Here is a 19636-nt window from a genome sequence, read left to right as displayed (position 1 = left end):
AACATAGGTGGTCTCCGGGTCTCCAGAAAAAATGTGGTCTCCATTGAACTTAACTCTTTTAATTTTAATACAACTCATATACCATATACGAAAGCGTTGATGCTACAAAAAAATCATTGCATTACAATCTTAAACATCTTTGCAACCGTATATAACTGTCGAAGTAATACCTTAATTCCTTCCAGAGAGATAGACAAGGGATTATCCTTCAAGTATTAGATTCAATTATTGGTTAATAAAATATTAATTTTGTAAGATTTTTTTTATTAAAAAAACCGTGTCATGCTAGATTTTACTCATCTGTGGAAGAATCCAAAACCAGGTTGTCTGATTCCTGTAGTACCAACCAAACTTTATTGGGTCAAGTATTACGACGACCTCATGGCTCATATAATTAAAATTGCTCTGCACATGTGCACTTTTTTTTTTTCTTACTCTGATATTTTCATCGTTTTGGCTGTTATTTAACTTTCTGGACGTCATTTAGAGTGGTAGAAAAAAATATTTTATTTATTAATTTAACTTTTTCCTAAACTAAAATTTATATTTCTAATTTTTTAAAATTTTTTTAATAATAAATATATAATTGAAATAACATGATAAAGTTAAAATGATAATTGAAGGTATAGTTAATTACATTGTGTAATCGTTAATTTTGACCCAAACACACGTATACCTTTTTTTTGTCATAGTTTGCGGTCCAAATTTTGTAATTCTTATATTTTATAGCTCCAACTCGCTTTTCCTTTATAAATTACAGTTAATGTTATCTATTTGTTTTTTCTAAAACCTTATTTGTCTTATCTTATTTCTCGGAAATAAGTAATTTATTTATTTATTAAAAATATGGAAATGTGTACTTTTTTCAATTTCACCTAAACACACCCAGATAAACACATTTCATATTTCTTGAAAATAAATTTTTCTTGAATTATTGTTTATCTAGGGTTTGTTTGCATGAACTTGAAAAGAAATACGAATTTTCATATTTTTCTTAAATAGATAATTTATTTCTACATATTTTATGCTTCAATTTTCCCCAAAATATGCACTAGAACATGTCCATGACACTTTATATCCCATGATGCTGCATTTAGCCCGCAAAACTTTCTCATGCATGAACATTGATGTAAAACTCCTCTAATATATTAAGCATCTGCACTAGTTTTATTTTTTTACTGATGCCTAAACAAAAGATTCAATATGACAATGCATATCAATTTTCATAAGATCACTGCACAAATCCTTCCTCTGTATAGCATTAGCTTAATATCATCTAAATCAACCTCGTAAAGTTCTCTATACGAGATTAAGAATTTTGTTAACAACTTGACAGACACTATACGCTACAAGGTTAGGAGATCACCATCAAAATGATCAACAGAAATCTACATCATTCTTGATTTCATTTCGGCAAGCATTTTAGCGTGAATCTCCTGTTGGTCATCATTCATTATAGTTGCGTCGGCCATCAAGATACGTGTATCTATATCCTTCTGTTGAATAACATTAAAAGATTTAATTTTCTCGTCGTATCTGCTTTCAACGATTCATACTCATCCTCCAAATTTTTTTGTTGCTTTTGCCTTTGCCTTTCCCTTTCCCTTCTTAACAGCATTTCTACCTTTAGGACGGACAGGAGATTCCGCAACATTCTCACGTCTTTCATCATTCAGCGAAGTTGAATACTCCCCGAAGTCACTTAATTTGGTTCTCTTTCCACTTTCATAACTTGACGTTGGAGTTCTCCACTTAGGCTGTCTTCGAAACTCGCTCCAATGCAATTCAAAATTCGACTTCTTTTTATATCTAGTTTTGTGGAGATCACGAGCTGCTTCAATTATGTTGTCCAGATTCGAACCACTTCCTGCTCTTCCTTCAGCTTGTTCGTAACATGACCCATATCGTTGAGCCCCTTCGTTTATTCGTTGTCATCTTTTTTTCTAGCTATAGCTCCTCTTTTGATAAGTTCTGGGTCACTTTCTTCACAATATTGACGAATTCGATCCTAAAATGCTTCACTTTTTTTATCAGCACCAATTATAGGATCAGTTGACACATTCAACCATACACTGATTAAGAATTAAGAGTTTATCTTCCTTCCATTTCCACTGAGAACGTACATCTTCGATTTCGTTAACATCATCATTAAGATCGATAATATTTGTAAAATATGGATTTTGAAATGGAAATTGAGAATTAGGTGTATGAGGATTGTAACCTAAATTTTGTGGAGTTGAAAATAGGGAAATATCAATATTTGGATTTTGGACGTATGGAAAATAAGAATTTGAAAACGAATATGGATATTGAGAATTTTGCGGGTTGGGATTTTGTGAGTGGAAATTTTGTGGGTTTGAGGATGAATAATTGTTTGGATTCATTTTTTTGTAGGTAAAAAAAAATATAGGCAGAATGTTTAGAAGGGAAGAAAGTGTGGAAAAAATACAATGAGTGAATTTGGTATTTATAGTGATTTTTTTTTTAACGTTAAAAAAGTTATCAACGTTCATATTAACGTTGATATTAACGTTACACATTCAGAAAGAAAAAGTAGCATGCAGTCAGATAAGAATATGTAGTGCAGGAGTATACAAATTACTTAAGCAATAAAGAAGGCCACGTCAAGCTAGAAACAAAAAAGTAAACATCAAACCCTGGAGTTGACCACAGCCACCAAGTTGGGCTCCACCCTAGCCAACTCTCCGCTCCAGCGCATGATTCACTACACGGATCTTTTTCCCATTCTCCAAGACACCACTCCGGCATGCATTGGAGAAGGTCTTATCAGCCAACTCTCCGCTCCAGCGCATGATTCACTACACGGATCTTTTTCCCATTCTCCAAGACACCACTCCGGCATGCATTGGAGAAGGTCTTATCACCTAAAATCATTTGAAACACGACAAACTTTTTGGAAACTCTTCAAATTTAGACAAGCTCTATACTTATCTTATAGCCGACCAAAATGACAGCTTACCCAGAAAACAAAGATGACTAATTTTTATGATTTCTGATGTAAAATGGAAGAAAGGTTGGATAAGGAGATGTGAATAAAAAACAACACCCTAAAATCTTATCACTAAATGATAACACAACAAAAAATTATCAAATACATCGATAAATATCGAAAGACATACACATATTCTACGAAGAGGGGGCAAGAGAGAAGAATGGGATGAAACAATTACTATCTAAAATAAAATAGTAAAGATCTTTTGGCGATGGCTCTTAACGCCACCAATTATCCTTACGAATTGTGGTAATGCATTTTGACATCCCAACTTTTTAGAATATTAATATTAAATTCATATTATTAATCTAAAATTCTGTTTCAAAAATAAGTATTACGAAGACGCAACTAACAATCTATAATCCATGTGTCAAACATCTCTGAATCTAATATCCTCTAACTCTAATCAAATACACATAAACTCGCTCTTAAATCAAATCTGAAAATTAAAAAAGGATGAGCTACACTGCTCAGCAAGTAACAATTTGACTCAAAATTAATCTCGAAATCGGTGGGTGTTTTTGATAAAATGTTATTCTTAAAAACAATAATAATTTTCAAAACACTTTTAAAAGCAAATCCAACCCACAATTAATATTTTAAAAAAATTTCAGAATTTAAACAGAACATAATAAAACAAAATGAAAATCTTATAAAAATCACAGTCTTGCTCTACAGACACACTTTGCTAGTGACCAGCATCTTATTCTTATTTTTTGGTCACACTTTTCCAGTGACCAGGATCTAAAGTTCAATAATAACACGCTTTTAATAGGTATCTAAAATTGGACACTTGTGCGCCTACTAAGGGTATCTAGGACTAGTTCTAGAACTATAGCGTAAATTAGGGTCGAAACGTAGAGACTGAGTCTTCAAAAATTCTCATGTCTTATATATTGTAAACTTCGAAACAGCCCACAAGGATTGGTTTAACTGGTTAAAGAGAGGACTTGTATCCTCTTGGTCACAGCTTCGATTCTCGAAGGGAGGAGAATTTGTGATTATGCCTTCTGGATCAAAGTTTGTCGCTTAAGTGCGGTTTACATTGTTCACATAGTTTGCAGGCTATTGCGTGAGCTCGTGGGTTACCCAGTGCGCACTCAAAGGGTAGCGGCTGCGGGTTCCTACGTTAAAAAATAGAAAAAATCTAAACAAGATTTTTATATCTTATAACAAAAATTTGAAATTTGCAGAATCAAAATATATTTTCAGAAAATAAAAGTAAGTCAAAAGTACTTACCTTACTTATGCAAACTCAAAAATTCACATCATCCTAGATTATTATCCAATCCTTAATCTAAATCATCTCGTCTAAAACATCCCTGATCATAATCCAATCCTTAATCTAAATCATCTCGTCTAAAACTCCAAGAACTTCCATAATTATAATTTACACAGACCAATTATCTACTATTTTGACCTTCTGGAGATCACATTCCCCCGGGTAATTAGGAATCCTTCTCCATTCCAACTTATACTCGTTTTTTTTTCTCAAATCTCTTCGTAAAATTTTGCATTCACTCAACTATTTTAAAAAAAACGCTCCTCTTACCTTTACTATTCAATTTATTTTTAGTCATTTCATTTAATTTCATTCCCTTGAACCAAATACAACATTATTTTCATGTCTTATTTTCTTACCAGAGACATCCTGCGAGGTTTCAACCCTCTTCCGGTGTTATTTTGCATAAATCCTCCATTTTCATCACAATTCCACAAACATCTCGGATTCCATCCCAATAAGAAAAGGAGTTCGTGACAATTTTTAGTGTTATCATGTATAGTATGGATTCGTGATAAATTAAAATATAGTAAACTAATGATAATAAAAAAATCGATATAATTAAGATTTTCTCTACTTTATTTTAATGAATAAATGAATATTGATAAAATAACAAAAGTTGCAGATTTCAGAATCCAATATCAAGATTTGAAGCATAGAAAATCCGAGAGGCCTGGGAAGCGGAGAGGTAGGTATCAATTTTATTTGTATAAGTTACTACGGACTATCCGGTATCTTGGTCAATATCCGACTCGAAAATATGATATATGTCTCGTATCCGTTTTGGAAACGATCCAAATTTGGCGGAAAAATTAAACCCGTGTAATATATATATTTAATAAATGATATGTACCAACATATAATTATAAGTTTTAATTTAAAATTATTATATTTATAATAGTATGTTTACTTAGACTAAATGATAATTATTTGAATTATTGAAATAATAATGATATTTAATGTTAGTGGATCATATCCGGCTCATATTCGATGGATCATAAACTACCCGGTTAAAATATTAAAAATGCGATACTATATCATATTCGGTTCAGATCCAGATCTCAAATATCCCGGATCCAAATCTGGACAAACTAAAAATAATATGATCTGATACTTGAATAGACTGGTATCTGGTATCGCCCGGAACATTTTATGGCCTAGTACGAGTAGATATAGATGCAGCAAAATTGAGGAGATTTAATACGTGTCAAACCCATGATCATTGTCAACCATCATTACGATTATCAATTGGGTTTTATGCAGTTTGCAATATGAATAGATAATTCCAGCCCATGCATATCAATAGCTCATACTTTTATAAACATTCGATTGCCAACTTAGAAATAATAAAATTAAAGATCTTAACAGAAAATCCTCCTCTATTATCAGATAGTATGATTCAAGAGGGGAATCTTTTATACATTATAACGGCCTCCCAGTTTCACGATAATGTTAAATAGTACATTCTAGTCAATGGAGTTGTTCTTCTAAAATAATCAAACTGCTGCTGGGATCAGGAACGTGCCGGGATCAGAAAACATAATAATCTGGTGTTAAAATACAACACAGTTATTCTATTTTTTTTTTGTGATCAATTTTAGTCGGGATCTAAATAAAAAAATTATTCAATTTTACAAATAAAATATAAAAAATATTATCAATTATTCGAATTCAGCTGAGAATGTCTCTAACTTAAGTTCCAGCTAACTTATATCGTGTTCATAAACATGTGTCGACAGAACATGACTAAGATTGTCAATTTCACTTTTCACATATTAACAAGTTAATTTTCAATCCATAGCATGCACCGATATATTGGTCGTGCAAGAAAGTCCTATGTAATACGATCTTAATGTTATTATATCATTGTATTTTATAAACATCATAACAAACATTTAACACGCTGCTCTAATAATTGGTTCGATTAACTGTTTGGTAGTATACTACCTACTAGTTCCTGTTCGTTTAAGAAGCAGGGTTTTTCTTTCAATGAAAACGCATAAAAATCTGAATCACTTTTAAAAAATTAACCCTTTTTTTAAAATTCTTTTTATTCTATTTTCTACTCAAATAATACTCTACTTGTTTAATTACAGAACTGTACAAAAACTGAAATAACTATTAAATTACAGTATCCAAAAATTTTTAATAACTTAAAAATAAACAATAAATAACATTTTTAATTTTAGTTAGACAGCCACATTATATTTGAGGTTTTTCTGGAATACTACATCAAACACGGACACCTGAATGATCAAGGAAATAGCCAAATATACCTGAGAGCAAAGCATCGGCAAAATTTGTTGCAGTAAGAGAGCGCATGGCATTAGCGGCTCAGCCTTTTCATTTCATTGTAAGAAGCAACACAAGGGAAGATATTTAGAAAATAATAATAACGAATAGTATTAACATCAACTATAATCTCCTGAATATAATTGATCAACAATCACTCATTTTGACAACAAAAAGGTGGACAAGGCCCTCCTGGCTTTAGAGAACAACACTGAAATTTACAATTACAATAAAGGAAAAAATTCTTAAATTTTAAAGAAACGATTACAAAAACAAAAGAATATGACACAGGCAAAGAGGGAGCCAGCCCCTCATGAAAGAGTTTGTAACCTTTATCTATCATCCAAGTGTATGTTCATATAATGAATTATACAAGGTCACATAGGTTAAGGTCAAACGGAACTTAAGCACCACAAATGATTTAAAAGGTTGCGAAAGGCACTGTAGAATCTTTGATATTCGATTTAGAAATTGCTATTGCTGCTGAGGTTCTTCTTCAGGCAACTCCTCACCAAAACCACCTTGAGCAAGTCTGTAATAGAGAATACCCATTGTTGCCATACATGCCCTGAATACAATTATAGGATACCTTAGATAAGAGTAGCACCATATGAAACATCCAAGCGGGAAACAATGAGAGAATCACATATAATGCAGCTTTCGGTAAAAATTGTTTCATGATCATTGGCTCATTTGTCAGTGTCTGAGTAAATCTAGTATCCACTAGTTACATGATTCACGGAAAGGGATTTAAGCACTAAATTAGTACTGGAGGCCAAAGAATACATATTCACATAGCTTAAGCCAAACTGTCAGTAGTTGCATGCAACTCTTCCCTTTTCTTCTCAACTGCAAATAAAGCAATCTTTCTGCCTCCAGTACTAAATGTGAAGATCTTGATTTTTATTAGTTCATGTATTTTGATGGGTAAAGGAATCAAGTTTTACTATCTAGTGCTGCGACAAAGCATCTCCATAAGCTATATCAGAGGACCAACAAAAGCTTTGTAACCATTTAAGATATATAGATTTATATATCACACATTACACACCCCACATACAATAACATCATATAGACCTATAAGTAGATTAGAGGACATTACATAATTGCAATAATCAGAAGAATTTTCCTTGGATGCATCCTTGAAGTTCTATGGTGCCGTGTACGACCTTCTTGGACTTCATCTGAATGTGAAGTGTCTTTCCGTGACGGTGCAGTGACAGGCAAAGTTGGTAATGCACTTGACCAAAAGGGCAGCAGCAATCTAAGAAACTTGTTACGGAATGATCCTACAAATGAGATCATTGTTATTTTTAAATAGAAGTATAAAAATGATTATCAACTACAGTCAATAGATTAGGTAAAGAAAAAATGCATAGCCAAAAAAAAGGTGCTCACCTCTTCGAGTATACTTTCTCCGATTTGCATCTTCATCGTCAGCATAGTACGACAGTTCAGAGTTCTGTCTTTCAGCTTGTAATGCACTTTTCCTTGTGGTAGCACCAGGCTGCGTAGTTTAACATTTAACATTATAATAAAGAAGATACATGATATTCCACATGTCAGTGAAACTTTGATGAAGAATAACACACCATGTGCTCCTATTGAACAAATAGATTTTTGTTCAGAATTCAAAATTGACTCTTCTCATTTAAAAATACAATCCAAGTTTATTAAACAGAAAGCAAAATATTACAATCAGTATGTCAGCACTGCTGCACTGTAAACAAGGTTTGGAGACGGTGAGATGTACACAGACCTCACCTTATGCTCCTCAAAATTAACATAAGAATTTTGAGCTTCCAAGTTTATTATTATCCTCATAGATACCTTCTGCATATTCTACTCTGATTATAAACAATATTAGAAATATTGTAATATTCTGTGGCGGATATCTTTATATTTGGATACATGATATAGCAAATATACTTGCCTACCGACAGATTACTTACTCACTACAAGGTGCAGGGCGGCATTTTATGGCAGAAACAACAGTAAATGCCTACTTTTAGTGTAATAATGCATATTAGTATGAAATTCGCTCGACATGCAGCACTTTAGTGAAAAAGATCAAAGCAAAAGTGTACTTACAGGACTTGAACTTTTCAAGAAATTGGACTCGTTATTGGATGAAGACGGGTTTCCTGCACTAGAATTATCTATCTCCTCAATACCAATACTTGAAGGTTTAGTAGAACCGCTTAGCATGCCTCCACTACCAGATACATGAATCAATGGATCAGAAGCAAATGCAGGGGGAGTATCCCTCGAATCTACTGCTGAAACTGAAATTGGATGGTTTCCAAGCAACTTTTTCTCGTTGCCAGCCTACAAAGGAGAAAATTTAGGACATTATGTCACATGTGTTCCACAATAAACAACCATGCAAGTGATGCTTTTATTAACAAACACCTTTAATTTATTTCACTAAAAAAGAAATGCAAGGAACAAACTCGCATAAATAGATAACATACTAAAATATGGGTTCTTATGTGCAAGAAAAGGACTGGTTTGAGTAATTCGAAGCTTTGAGTGTCTTGACTCTTGCGAATTCATAGTATAGCTTTAACTTATAACTAACTACTTAAAAACAAGGATACAGAAAAAATAACCAAGTAAAGCATTCAAAACAACAGCAGAGTCGAGTTCAGTGTTACATTGTTCGTGGATCATGCTAGGACATGTGAAGCAGGTCACTCATCCCCATCAGGCCATCACAGGTCAACTTTGACTCAAATTTTGGCGGTTCAATTCAGTTTGCCAACTCTGACAAACTATATGTAGGAAGAGCTAGAAAGAAGAGAAGGCACCATAGACGGGTTTTGAATACCGAGATATTAAAAATCCTACACCAATTGATGATGCCGAGAAAAAATTATGGTCTGGCCAATAATAGGTAAAAGTCTTGAAACAAAATCAAGATCTGCAAAATAATCCAATATGTGGACGAAAGGAAGGAGAAAAGAAGATGATAGCTTGTGTGACGGTGGCTGTTATGAAGAATTCATATGTTTCTTAAGTGATATTGTAAATAATAAGAAAATGTAAGAGGTTCTTTATGATGTATCTCTAACTGTAAGTCCATCGCAAAATTAATTTAGATGATATTTCTAATATTTCACTTGAACCTTTTATTAATAATATAAGTTAAATTCGACAAATACAAGATAGCGATTCAATATCAAGGCACAGATATTTTTCTTAGAGATATATGTATATTTGATTAATTTGCACCAGTATTTCAACCATATCAAAGATGAGAAACTGATATCTTTAGTAAAAGTAGCTGCTTATCTCACTCAGTAGATATTAGGACAGTGCAAGACAATTAAACTATTGATTTTCATCTTTATAGATGAACAACCCTCATCCCAAAGGAACATTAGTTATTAGTAGCCCTAAGGAATGTAGACTTCAATTACAGGCACTTTGGGTTTAAGAGTTCAAACCATTATCCAGATTTACATAAGAGATAAGACTAGTGACAGAAAAACTGGTGGAAAATTGAAGACATAATGCATCCCATTCCCAGAAGTATCTGACAACTTGAGAGCAAGACACAAAGTATAACAAGATAAAGTAAGGACTTTCAGACAGTGCCAGCAATAAAAAGTTGATCATGCTATTCCAAAATAAACAAAAGAGTGATGGCAAAGATTCTTAAAGCACTCATTTTCAGTATCTTTAGATACCTGCAAGATAGCTTCTTTTAGCTTGGAGTGAAGACGGGACCCTGAATCTTTAACCATTTTAGGAGGCCATATCTGCAACAGAAAAACAAAACTTTAGCCAGAAAAGTTTAGAAGTCTATAAACATAATAGCAGTTGCTCATTCTACTCAAAACTTTCAAATTGCGTATTTATCACAATATAAATGTCAAAATAATCTGATAGTGTCTTCGCTATATATTGCAATAATCCACTGTTTTGTTGGACACTCCCAACTGTTTCAGGATTTCATACAATAGCACATATTCACTTTGAAAACATTTTAATATTAGCATATATATATATATATATATATATATATATTGAGTGGAGATCTATGGGGTGCTAGATTTATTGACATTTTGGAGTCCCTAAGATCTACCATTGGATTTTATAAAGATCCTGTGGCTGAGATTAAAACTAATAAAATACTGCAGATACAGATGTGTTAATTTGAATCTATAAACCATAGTTACATAGGACTGGGTTCGATTCGAAACGGGGAACGAAATCGGGTACGTGGAACATTAGTTTTAGTGAATCTGGTACGATGGAACGTATAGGTACGATGGAACGTATGGGTACGATTGGTCCTTTTAAAAAGAATTCTATAATCATATATATAAATTCCATTATAATATACAATTTTAGTTGGTAATTTATACATTTATAATTTTTTATAAAGAAAAAGATATTGAATAACAAATAAAAGTACACATTTATTGATAAAATAAATTACTTATCATATGACATAGACATGGATCTATTGTTCAAAACAAGAATGAAGTGTTTTCTTGCGGGTCGTCACTTCCGGCGATCTGGGTCGCGACCCTGAACGTTTCCGTTCGCGTTTCCGACCGTATCGGGTACGAACGATCTAGATCGCGGTTCGTGGCAGCGTACCCGTTTCCTTGTATCTATGCTATAAACTGACCTTATTTTCTGTCCTAAAATTGGAGATTGGGCTGTCTATATCGTTATGGTCAAGTAAAAGTGGTACTCCAATTTGTAGAATGGGATGCCAAAGATGGTTTTGCCACTTGTGAAATTTGGTGTTCGAGTACCGCGTTTTTTATTGGTGTGGGGAGCTTTTGAATTGGGGTCTGAAACAGAGTGGGGCATTGTATATGTGGTGTGTGGAATCTATAGTACTGCAGTTTGTAAGCGTAAAAGTACTACTTGTTTGCGTCCTGCTGATTTGATATATTGTGTGATGCGTAAACACTTGTTCAGCGGAGATGCTTCTTATTTGGACTGCATACTGCAAATTTAATTTTTTAATATGTGAAAGTTGCGTTTAGTCTTGATTTTTGGCGAACTTGTGCCGTGTAGTTGTCTTGCAGTTACCGCATAGGTTTTTATGTTGTATAGATGGACGCAGTTCCATCTGTCTTGCAGACATGTCTAACACACCTGTTCGTGCAAACAATCAATTAAAGAAATTGAACAACAAACGAACATGGAGCATTTCATATACAGCCATGTAAGCAAGACAACAGTTTATATGCAGTACTTACTGGTTTCTGGATTAGGATTAGACATCACATTAACGTCCTGCGAATCCACGAATTTAACGAAGCACAACCAACATGAACGACATGGAGAAAGGATATAGTAAAATGGCAGTTAGTAGAATGCAGGACAAGATTACCGCCTGACTACCGTAAAACCCTCATCCTGTTGAAACGGCCAAAAGACCCGCGCTACACGCACGTACAATACACACAGATCTTTTAAAAATTGATTTTAAAAAAAAAACAATTAAATTCTCATCCATTGGATCACTTTCAAATGGAGGGCCTAGATTTGGACTCCAAGACTCCAAATATTTATAGTACTCCAAATAACTTTTGTCTATATATATATATATATATATATATATATATATATATATATATACAAACCCAAATCAAAAAATATTTTTAGATCCCATACTCAGCACATAAACAATTCCACTATAATATCATGTGTCATAATGCAGACAACTTTCCTATATAGACGAGTTTAGGTACTTGGTGGATATAATTTATTTATCTGATCAAAAGCATAACTAGTAGGTTTCTACTTACTTGATTATCACTCTCAAAGTCTACTACTTATTACCTTCTTCCATTCCGGTTTTAGATTATATACACTTTTCATCGAATATATTACATATCAATGATACATTGTTTGTGATTATTTATAATTTTTGGCTTTCATAAAGCATATCAAGGCATTTTAGAAAAGAAAAATAGGTACAGACTATGAGAAACTCTAATTACTACTTTATGCTCTTTTCACTAAAAGTTGTGAGATATGTTATGTGACAAGTATTGAATAAAATGGCTTTTAACATAAACAAAACACCACATGACTATAGATCATAAATTTTACTTGCCATTTGTAACCAAGTACAAGTCTAGAAGTCTTCAGTAGTTCAGTTTTCACTTTAATTACATTGTTCTCTCTATATTAATCCAAGGTCGGATATAAAACAACTAGACCACACATAGTTCTCTACTACTTAATTGTAATTTTTTAAACACTAAATTTGCATACTTGACAAAATTTAAGAAAATCAATATATGTGCACTTACATACTTCCCTACACAACTATTAAATTCCTAACTCCAATGAGAACAATACAACTGGCGTAAGAGGACCTCACCGTAGTTGAACAATCTGGACACACATATCCAGCTGGAGCAGTGTGAGGAGGAAAATCTTTAATATGTGTAGCCAAACAGCTTGTATGCATTACATCTAAATTGATCAACAAAAAGGATACATTAATTTGCATGACTCGAAAATACAATGTTATATAAGCACAGCACTTGCATGGGCCATTTCTTTAGAGTTTAGATCACATACGTAGGCAACCAAGTCGGGTGGTTTGCCCATTAGTCCCTTCTTCAAGCACAGCATGACACTTGCAGCACTTAGGAGGCCAATCATACTCTCCATCTATTACCCATTCGGAATAAGTGCGGATCTATATACCAAATTTTGACATGTAAGTAATACAATCTTGACACCTATATTCCTGAGAAGCATAACATCAGCTAATATGTATCCAGAGTAGTTAAGAAAAATGCATTTGATCTACTCATGTAAGAAGCTAATAATCATTTTCTTAGAGATGTTTACAGTAAATTAAAATTGAAGTCTAATATCAAAATTTGGCATGGCAAACCAGTTCGCATTTTTTGTTAATACAGTGTCTGGTTTCTTTTTAGATTAAAAAGGTGGTGATAGGAGCAAGGACTTGAGCCAGAGCTGTTAAGCCGGAACATGTCAGAACTCCTCATACTCCTATACACGCACAACAAAGAATATATATAATTTTCACTTGATTAACATATCTCATTACTACAGGCATATTAATTTTCAATGATGCTGACAATGTAAATGTACCACGCATATATGGTGCTCCGGGAAACATACACATTCCCCACAAACAGGAACATTGTGCACAAAACAGTATAGCTTAGTCGCCTGAAACACAAATAACAAACAATTACGATCTTAATTTCACATATAATGTGCACATTATAGTTACAATTCAAGTAAATTACAGCACACGATAACCTATCCCCCTATCCCATAAGATAAAATTTACTAACCTCACAATTGAAATCTCTCATTCTTCGAAACTTCACTAACATAACAACTAATCACACTCAAAATTATCAACTTCAACATCTCATCTTCACTAATTAGCTAAAAACTGCTACATTTTGCAAAATAGTAACACTCTAAATAAATCTTTTTCTAAATTGTAAATCTAAAAACTATTCAATTGACCATAGAAGAATAAATAAATATGTGGCGATCTGATCTGAATTTAATCGAAGCATAGAATATGTAAAAGTTGGTGAGTGATCTACCTTGCGGCATTTGCAGACCACCATTGATGTAGCATCAACTGAAAGAAATTGTGGTTTAGAATTATAGATTCAAGATGATTGTATGTATATATGTATGTATAATTTAGGGTTTAGGAAGTGAAGACGCTCACTTCAGTCTTCAACCTTGTTTCTCTCTTTCGCTCTCTCTCTCTCTGTCACACTGTCTCTCTGTCTCTCGATTGTGTTAGATCGTTCCCGAGTTATTGCTCTATTTCTAATCTCTATTTCTTATTTTATTTCTTTTTTAGGGTTGGTTTTTCACCTCAATTATACAATATATAAATTATCACTTTGTCTCATTTCAATTTATATTAATTTGTGTTGATTTTTTGACACGTCTTCCCAAGTGTTAAGAGCATTTCTAATCATATAAATTCTTTAATAAGAAATCTATATGTCATATCGAATTAAAATTTGTAGATAAATAATGTGTATAGATTTTACTGCTCCTACTTAGTGTCGTAAAAAGTAGGAATCGAACTTCGTCGGTGAAAGTATCGTCCAGCGATTAATCGAATAATTGGGGATTAATCGGACTGATTAGTTGGATCATTAATCAAAATCAATTTAGTATTATTTTTTAAACTAGACAAATATAAATATATTTATAATAGATTTATAATCATCATATAATTTTATAAATTAAAAAATCAATGATTTTATCTACAAAATATCCCTTTTTTACATATTCAGGTTAGTTCATCCCATAAATAGTCCAATGTGTCTCAAAATTAAATTTTAAATATTAAATATTTTTTCTTTGATTTTTAAATTTAACATAATTTTATCGACTTTTGCGGATTTTACCGTCTTTTTACCAATTAATTCTTTGACCGATTTTTCAGGAAAAACGAATTTTTCACCGATTAACGTTTAATCGAGACGATGGCCGACCGAACAGCGATTAATCAGCGACTAATCCCGATTAATCGCGGACTTTTAGAACACTGCTCCAACTGTATAAAACCCTTCAATAATTATAATCACCCTCTTAATATCGATTATATTTGTTGAACCCATAAAGATCTGCAGTGAAATACTACATCATCTGTTACCTTATAAAAATATATATTTCGTTAATAATATAGCATTTCAAATATAGTCAATCCTCTGCGAGCATAATGTCTTGCATGTTCGACAAATTTTTACACAATGGCTTACAGGTTTAATTTAACCATGATAATTATAATGATCATTAAAAATATAATGTTGACAGCTACGAAAGTGATGATGATTACTAGAAATGAGCAAAACCGAACCAAAAATCGAAACCGAAATCAAAACCATAAAAAACCGAATGAAACCGCACCACTAAAACCTTCTATCTTTGATTAATATAATTTCTTCTCATCATTGACAATCAGTCACAATTTTTAAAAAAATATTGGATAGAGCATAGAGAATTTCCGTGTACGAAGCACAGGCAAAAAGAGTTTGTAATATAAATTCTATAACCAAAATAGAACGCATAAATTCAGTGGTTGTGACGGTAGAAAAATAGAGACTGATCAAAGATCCAAAGTCAACCAATCTTTCATATCGTTAACTTTTACTCATCTTCTGTTTGATTAATCATATCATTTAAAAAAAAACTGAACTGCCGAAGAAGTATATATGTATATGCAAGCGATCACTTCAATCAATAACGTCAACCGAAGATCACTTGAGTTAGAATTGTGAAATTGTGATGCAGTTATTTATGCATAGATAAATTCAGTGGTTTTCCACGCGGGGATTCGAGGAGAAGAAAATTAACCAAGTCAAGTAGGGATGAGCATGGTGCGGTTCGGTGTGGTTTTGAGCAAAAACCGCACCGTAACCATATTAATTCAGTTTGTAAAATCAAAAACCAAAACCAAACCACATATAAATGGTGCGGTTCGGTTTTTCAAATTCGGTTTCGGTTTTAAATGGTGCGGTTTCGGTTTCAAAACCAAATATATAATTTTTTTGATATATTTATCAAAATGCGATATGAATATATAAATAACGATATAATTTTTCATAATATAAATATATAAAATAATATATGCATGAGCTATGGCAACACCACACCCTCATAAGTATCTCAAATAAATTACTAATGGTTATTGAAGTAACCTGTGCACTGGACAGCACTTGCCAGTTAGTTGCCGCCTTCTGTTGTAGCATATAAACTTAAATATTGGCGAAGTAAAGCAGAATAAAGAAGAAGTAAAGCAGAATATAGTTTATTGGACAATTATATGATAGTCTATAAAATTAAATTAAAATATTGATATACATAATTTAAAATACATATATAATTAATTTTATTTGGTTCGGTTCGGTTTGTATTCGGTTTTAAAAAATTTAAAACCAAACCGCAACCATATTAATGGTTCGGTTTTTATTCGGTTCGGTTATTAATTGGTTCGGTTTTTGGTGGTGCGATTTCATCCGGTTTTTTGTGGTTTCGGTTTCGGTTCCGGTTATCGGTTCGGTTTTCCTCATCCCTAAAGTCAAGTGAGTGATCATTTCTAATACTCTTAGCAAAGTGATTATGCAAGGCATGAGGTCAGAACAACACTTCTTGTACACATCTCTAAACTCGCTTTCTGGAATATACCAGAAGTTTCTCGTACCAGTGTCGCGTTGATCTTTCTTATCTGATCTCGCTCCAATCCATATATCAAACCAGTTCGCATAATCCAGAACGACTAAATATCTGAAGTTGTAGAACCCGTTGGTGTCCCGATCGACTCTCGTTTATTCTGAAATATATTACGACTAAAGTATTTATAATATCGTGACTTCCATTAGGACTATTTTTATTCACCTGCTCAGTAAAATGTATGAAGAGATTATTTCTTTTGGTCTTTCAATAGATAAGTTGTTTCATTTTTAATAAACTATAATTAAAGAACTCAATCTTTTGGTTTAAGTAGCGTGCAAGCTGACAAGATTACGGAAAAAATTCCAATAATTTTCCGAAATTCGAAAACAGCTAAACGTACACACAACCACACAAGGTAGGGTAGAGCGGATGCGGGTTCGGTGCGGTTTTTGGATAAAACCGCAACCGGAACCGCATGCCCTCGGTTTTAAAAATCAAAAACCTCAACCGCAACCTCATCCTCGATTTCGGTTTCGGTTCCAAAACCTCGGATTCGGTTTCTATCGGTTCGTTTCGGTTATAAAACCGCATGAAAGAAAAAAAGAAAAATTATACATAAATAATTAAACTTAACTTAAAATTATGCATCCATCCGAAGTTTAAACATAGAAAACATAAAAATTCATAAGTCTACATAGGTATTAATACAAATTTAGTTCAGTCACGCTATTGCATGTTGCCTACTAGGTAGAACATTCTGTGAACCAGCACTAGCACTAAATCAAGTTACAGGCAATAAACAAATCCAGAAGTCTTGCTAGTGTATTGTAAACCTCATCAAATGCTATTTAAAATGTGTATGTTTAGTCAGGAGACTCAGGATGGAGTTGAAGGAAGTCTCTTTCTGGAGTAAAGGACTAGCAGAGAAATAAAATAAAAAGCATTAGGATCACTAGCAAAGAAAGAGAATTTACGTGCAAAAAAAGAAGCAACTAAAAAATAAAATAGCAAACAAGAAGAAACAGAAGCAGGCAAGCAGCATATCAAGAGCCCAAACTACTAGCACAGACCCAAGTCCTATTTAATCCCAGAAACTCTAGATTTCTAGTAGATATATATATAAGTTTGTATTTTTAAAATATAAATAATACTATAAATATTATAAATATAAAATATTATATAAATATTATAATTATTTTAAAAATCGGATCGGTTCGGTTTTTTTCGGATCGGTTCCTAGCTATAACCGGAACCGCATAATCGGTTTCGGGTTCGGTTTTAAAATTTTCGGTTTCGGGTTCGGTTCGGTTTTATACGGTTCGGATTCTAGCGGTTTTTGGCGGTTTCGGTTTCGGTTTCGGATTTATTCGGTTTTTTGCTCACCCCTAACACAAGGGTTCGGAAAAACTCCAAATGGCAGAACATGGTTATGCAAAGCAGCCGAGGATAGCTTATAAGATATTTTTGTATTCGCTTGTATCGAATAACTGGGAGTCCTTGACTCCTTGTCGTGAACTCATACATGAATTTGAGACACGTGTCGACGCAGTGAGTTAAACAGCGCGTAGCGTGCCGTGTCTGACTGAGCAAAGAAGTCCTCTACATTACATGGCCACACCATGTATGATGTAGTATCAATCGAGTAGATGCTATTAATTTCTTCAAGATTAAAAAATTAAATTAATCAAACAAATTAATGATAGACTAATGGAATACCATAAATCTTACCAGATACTCCATTCGTCTCAATTTATAAATTGATTTTACTTTTTCAAAAATCAAATTGATTAATTTTTAAATAGACTTGATTTACCATTTGATGATATTTTTTTAATATTTTTTAGTTATATAATATCTATAAATTTCGGCCAAAATATAATCAATTTAAATAGTCAAAAATAAAAAGAGATTTATATATTAAAAGCCTAAGAGGGAGGGAGTATACTACTATAAACTTATTATACAAAATATAGTGCTCATCTGGCAGGCCTAAAAAGTCAAATATATATAAGTTAAAATCAAATTCTAGCTTATAACTTAATTTCATAAAACCATATAAGATCATTTTAAAAGATATTATAAAATTTCACACTTAAAATAATAATTAAAATCGTAAAAGGTGAACAGAAGAAGTCCGGTCCAACTCCAACAGGCAACAACCCGTGATCTATCAATCTATGGCCTCCGGTCCATGTAATTGTATGCCATTTGTACGTGCGAGTATATCCATTTATAATTTACATGTACACTCCACTATACAGTGAACTGATTGTATACGACTACTGCCACTCGTTGACCATTTCTGTCTCTGTCTTGAGTTAAGATGTGTGGAGATAACATATGGCTGCTATTCTTACGCTTATGAGTACCATAAAGGAAAATAATGTGACAGCTCCGTGGAGAAGGATCAGGACTCGAGAGCCTCTGCGTACGTTGCAAGGCCATAGATTGCGATACTTATTTTCGTATTTCAGTATAGATTTGATTATCCTTCTACATGTTAATTATTACTAGCCTTTAACCCGTGCAAAGCACGGGCGGGTATATAGGTCGTAATTAATTATTTATAAATTTAAATTTTAATATCATTTTATTAGTATTTTAGTATTAATAAATTGAATTTAAATTATTAACCAACTAATTATATTTTCTCATAAAAATTTAACTTTTACAATTTATTATCTATTTATGAATATTTTTCTGTTATTAATATGTGTTAATATATTGTTCAATTAATTTTAAATCAGATTTTTCATATTTCGTATATATCTTCATACGTATGGAAAAAAAATATTTGTTGTATAATAAATTAAAGTTAAAAAGAATTATATTAAGAATAATAAAGTATTAAAACTCAAAAAACAACAATTAAAACT

At 32.7% G+C, this 19636-nt stretch overlaps 1 protein-coding gene across 1 annotated transcript; it reads right to left on the bottom strand.

Moving 5' to 3' along the window:
• Window positions 1–6817: 6817 nt before the first annotated feature.
• Window positions 6818–14371, bottom strand: LOC108204133 (uncharacterized). The gene is made up of 9 exons (XM_017373455.2): window positions 14165–14371; window positions 13692–13772; window positions 13149–13269; window positions 12946–13040; window positions 10280–10351; window positions 8679–8915; window positions 7986–8094; window positions 7690–7876; window positions 6818–7155 (listed from the first exon to the last, which is right to left on the bottom strand). Exons 1-9 carry the CDS (start codon window positions 14186–14188, stop codon window positions 7062–7064), a joined length of 1020 nt encoding a protein of 339 aa, XP_017228944.1. The 5' UTR covers window positions 14189–14371; the 3' UTR covers window positions 6818–7061.
• Between the last annotated feature and the right edge of the window lie 5265 nt (window positions 14372–19636).

The sequence above is a fragment of the Daucus carota genome, chromosome 1 (assembly GCF_001625215.2).
Source record: "Daucus carota subsp. sativus chromosome 1, DH1 v3.0, whole genome shotgun sequence".
Taxonomy (NCBI): Eukaryota; Viridiplantae; Streptophyta; class Magnoliopsida; order Apiales; family Apiaceae; genus Daucus; species Daucus carota.
Note: the sequence above shows the minus strand (reverse complement) of the source record. Positions and strands in the feature narration are given on the sequence as shown.

What these genes read in the sequence shown, in the direction of transcription:
- LOC108204133 (XM_017373455.2), bottom strand. Translation starts at nt 14,188, where the DNA reads ATGGTGGTCTGCAAATGCCGCAAG. An exon ending in TAAAAGAAGCTATCTTGCAG is followed by an intron (nt 8,916 to 10,279) that starts GTATCTAAAGAT and finishes TCTCCTTTGTAG; the next exon opens with GCTGGCAACGAGAAAAAGTT. An exon ending in TCTTGAAAAGTTCAAGTCCT is followed by an intron (nt 8,095 to 8,678) that starts GTAAGTACACTT and finishes TAAACTACGCAG; the next exon opens with CCTGGTGCTACCACAAGGAA.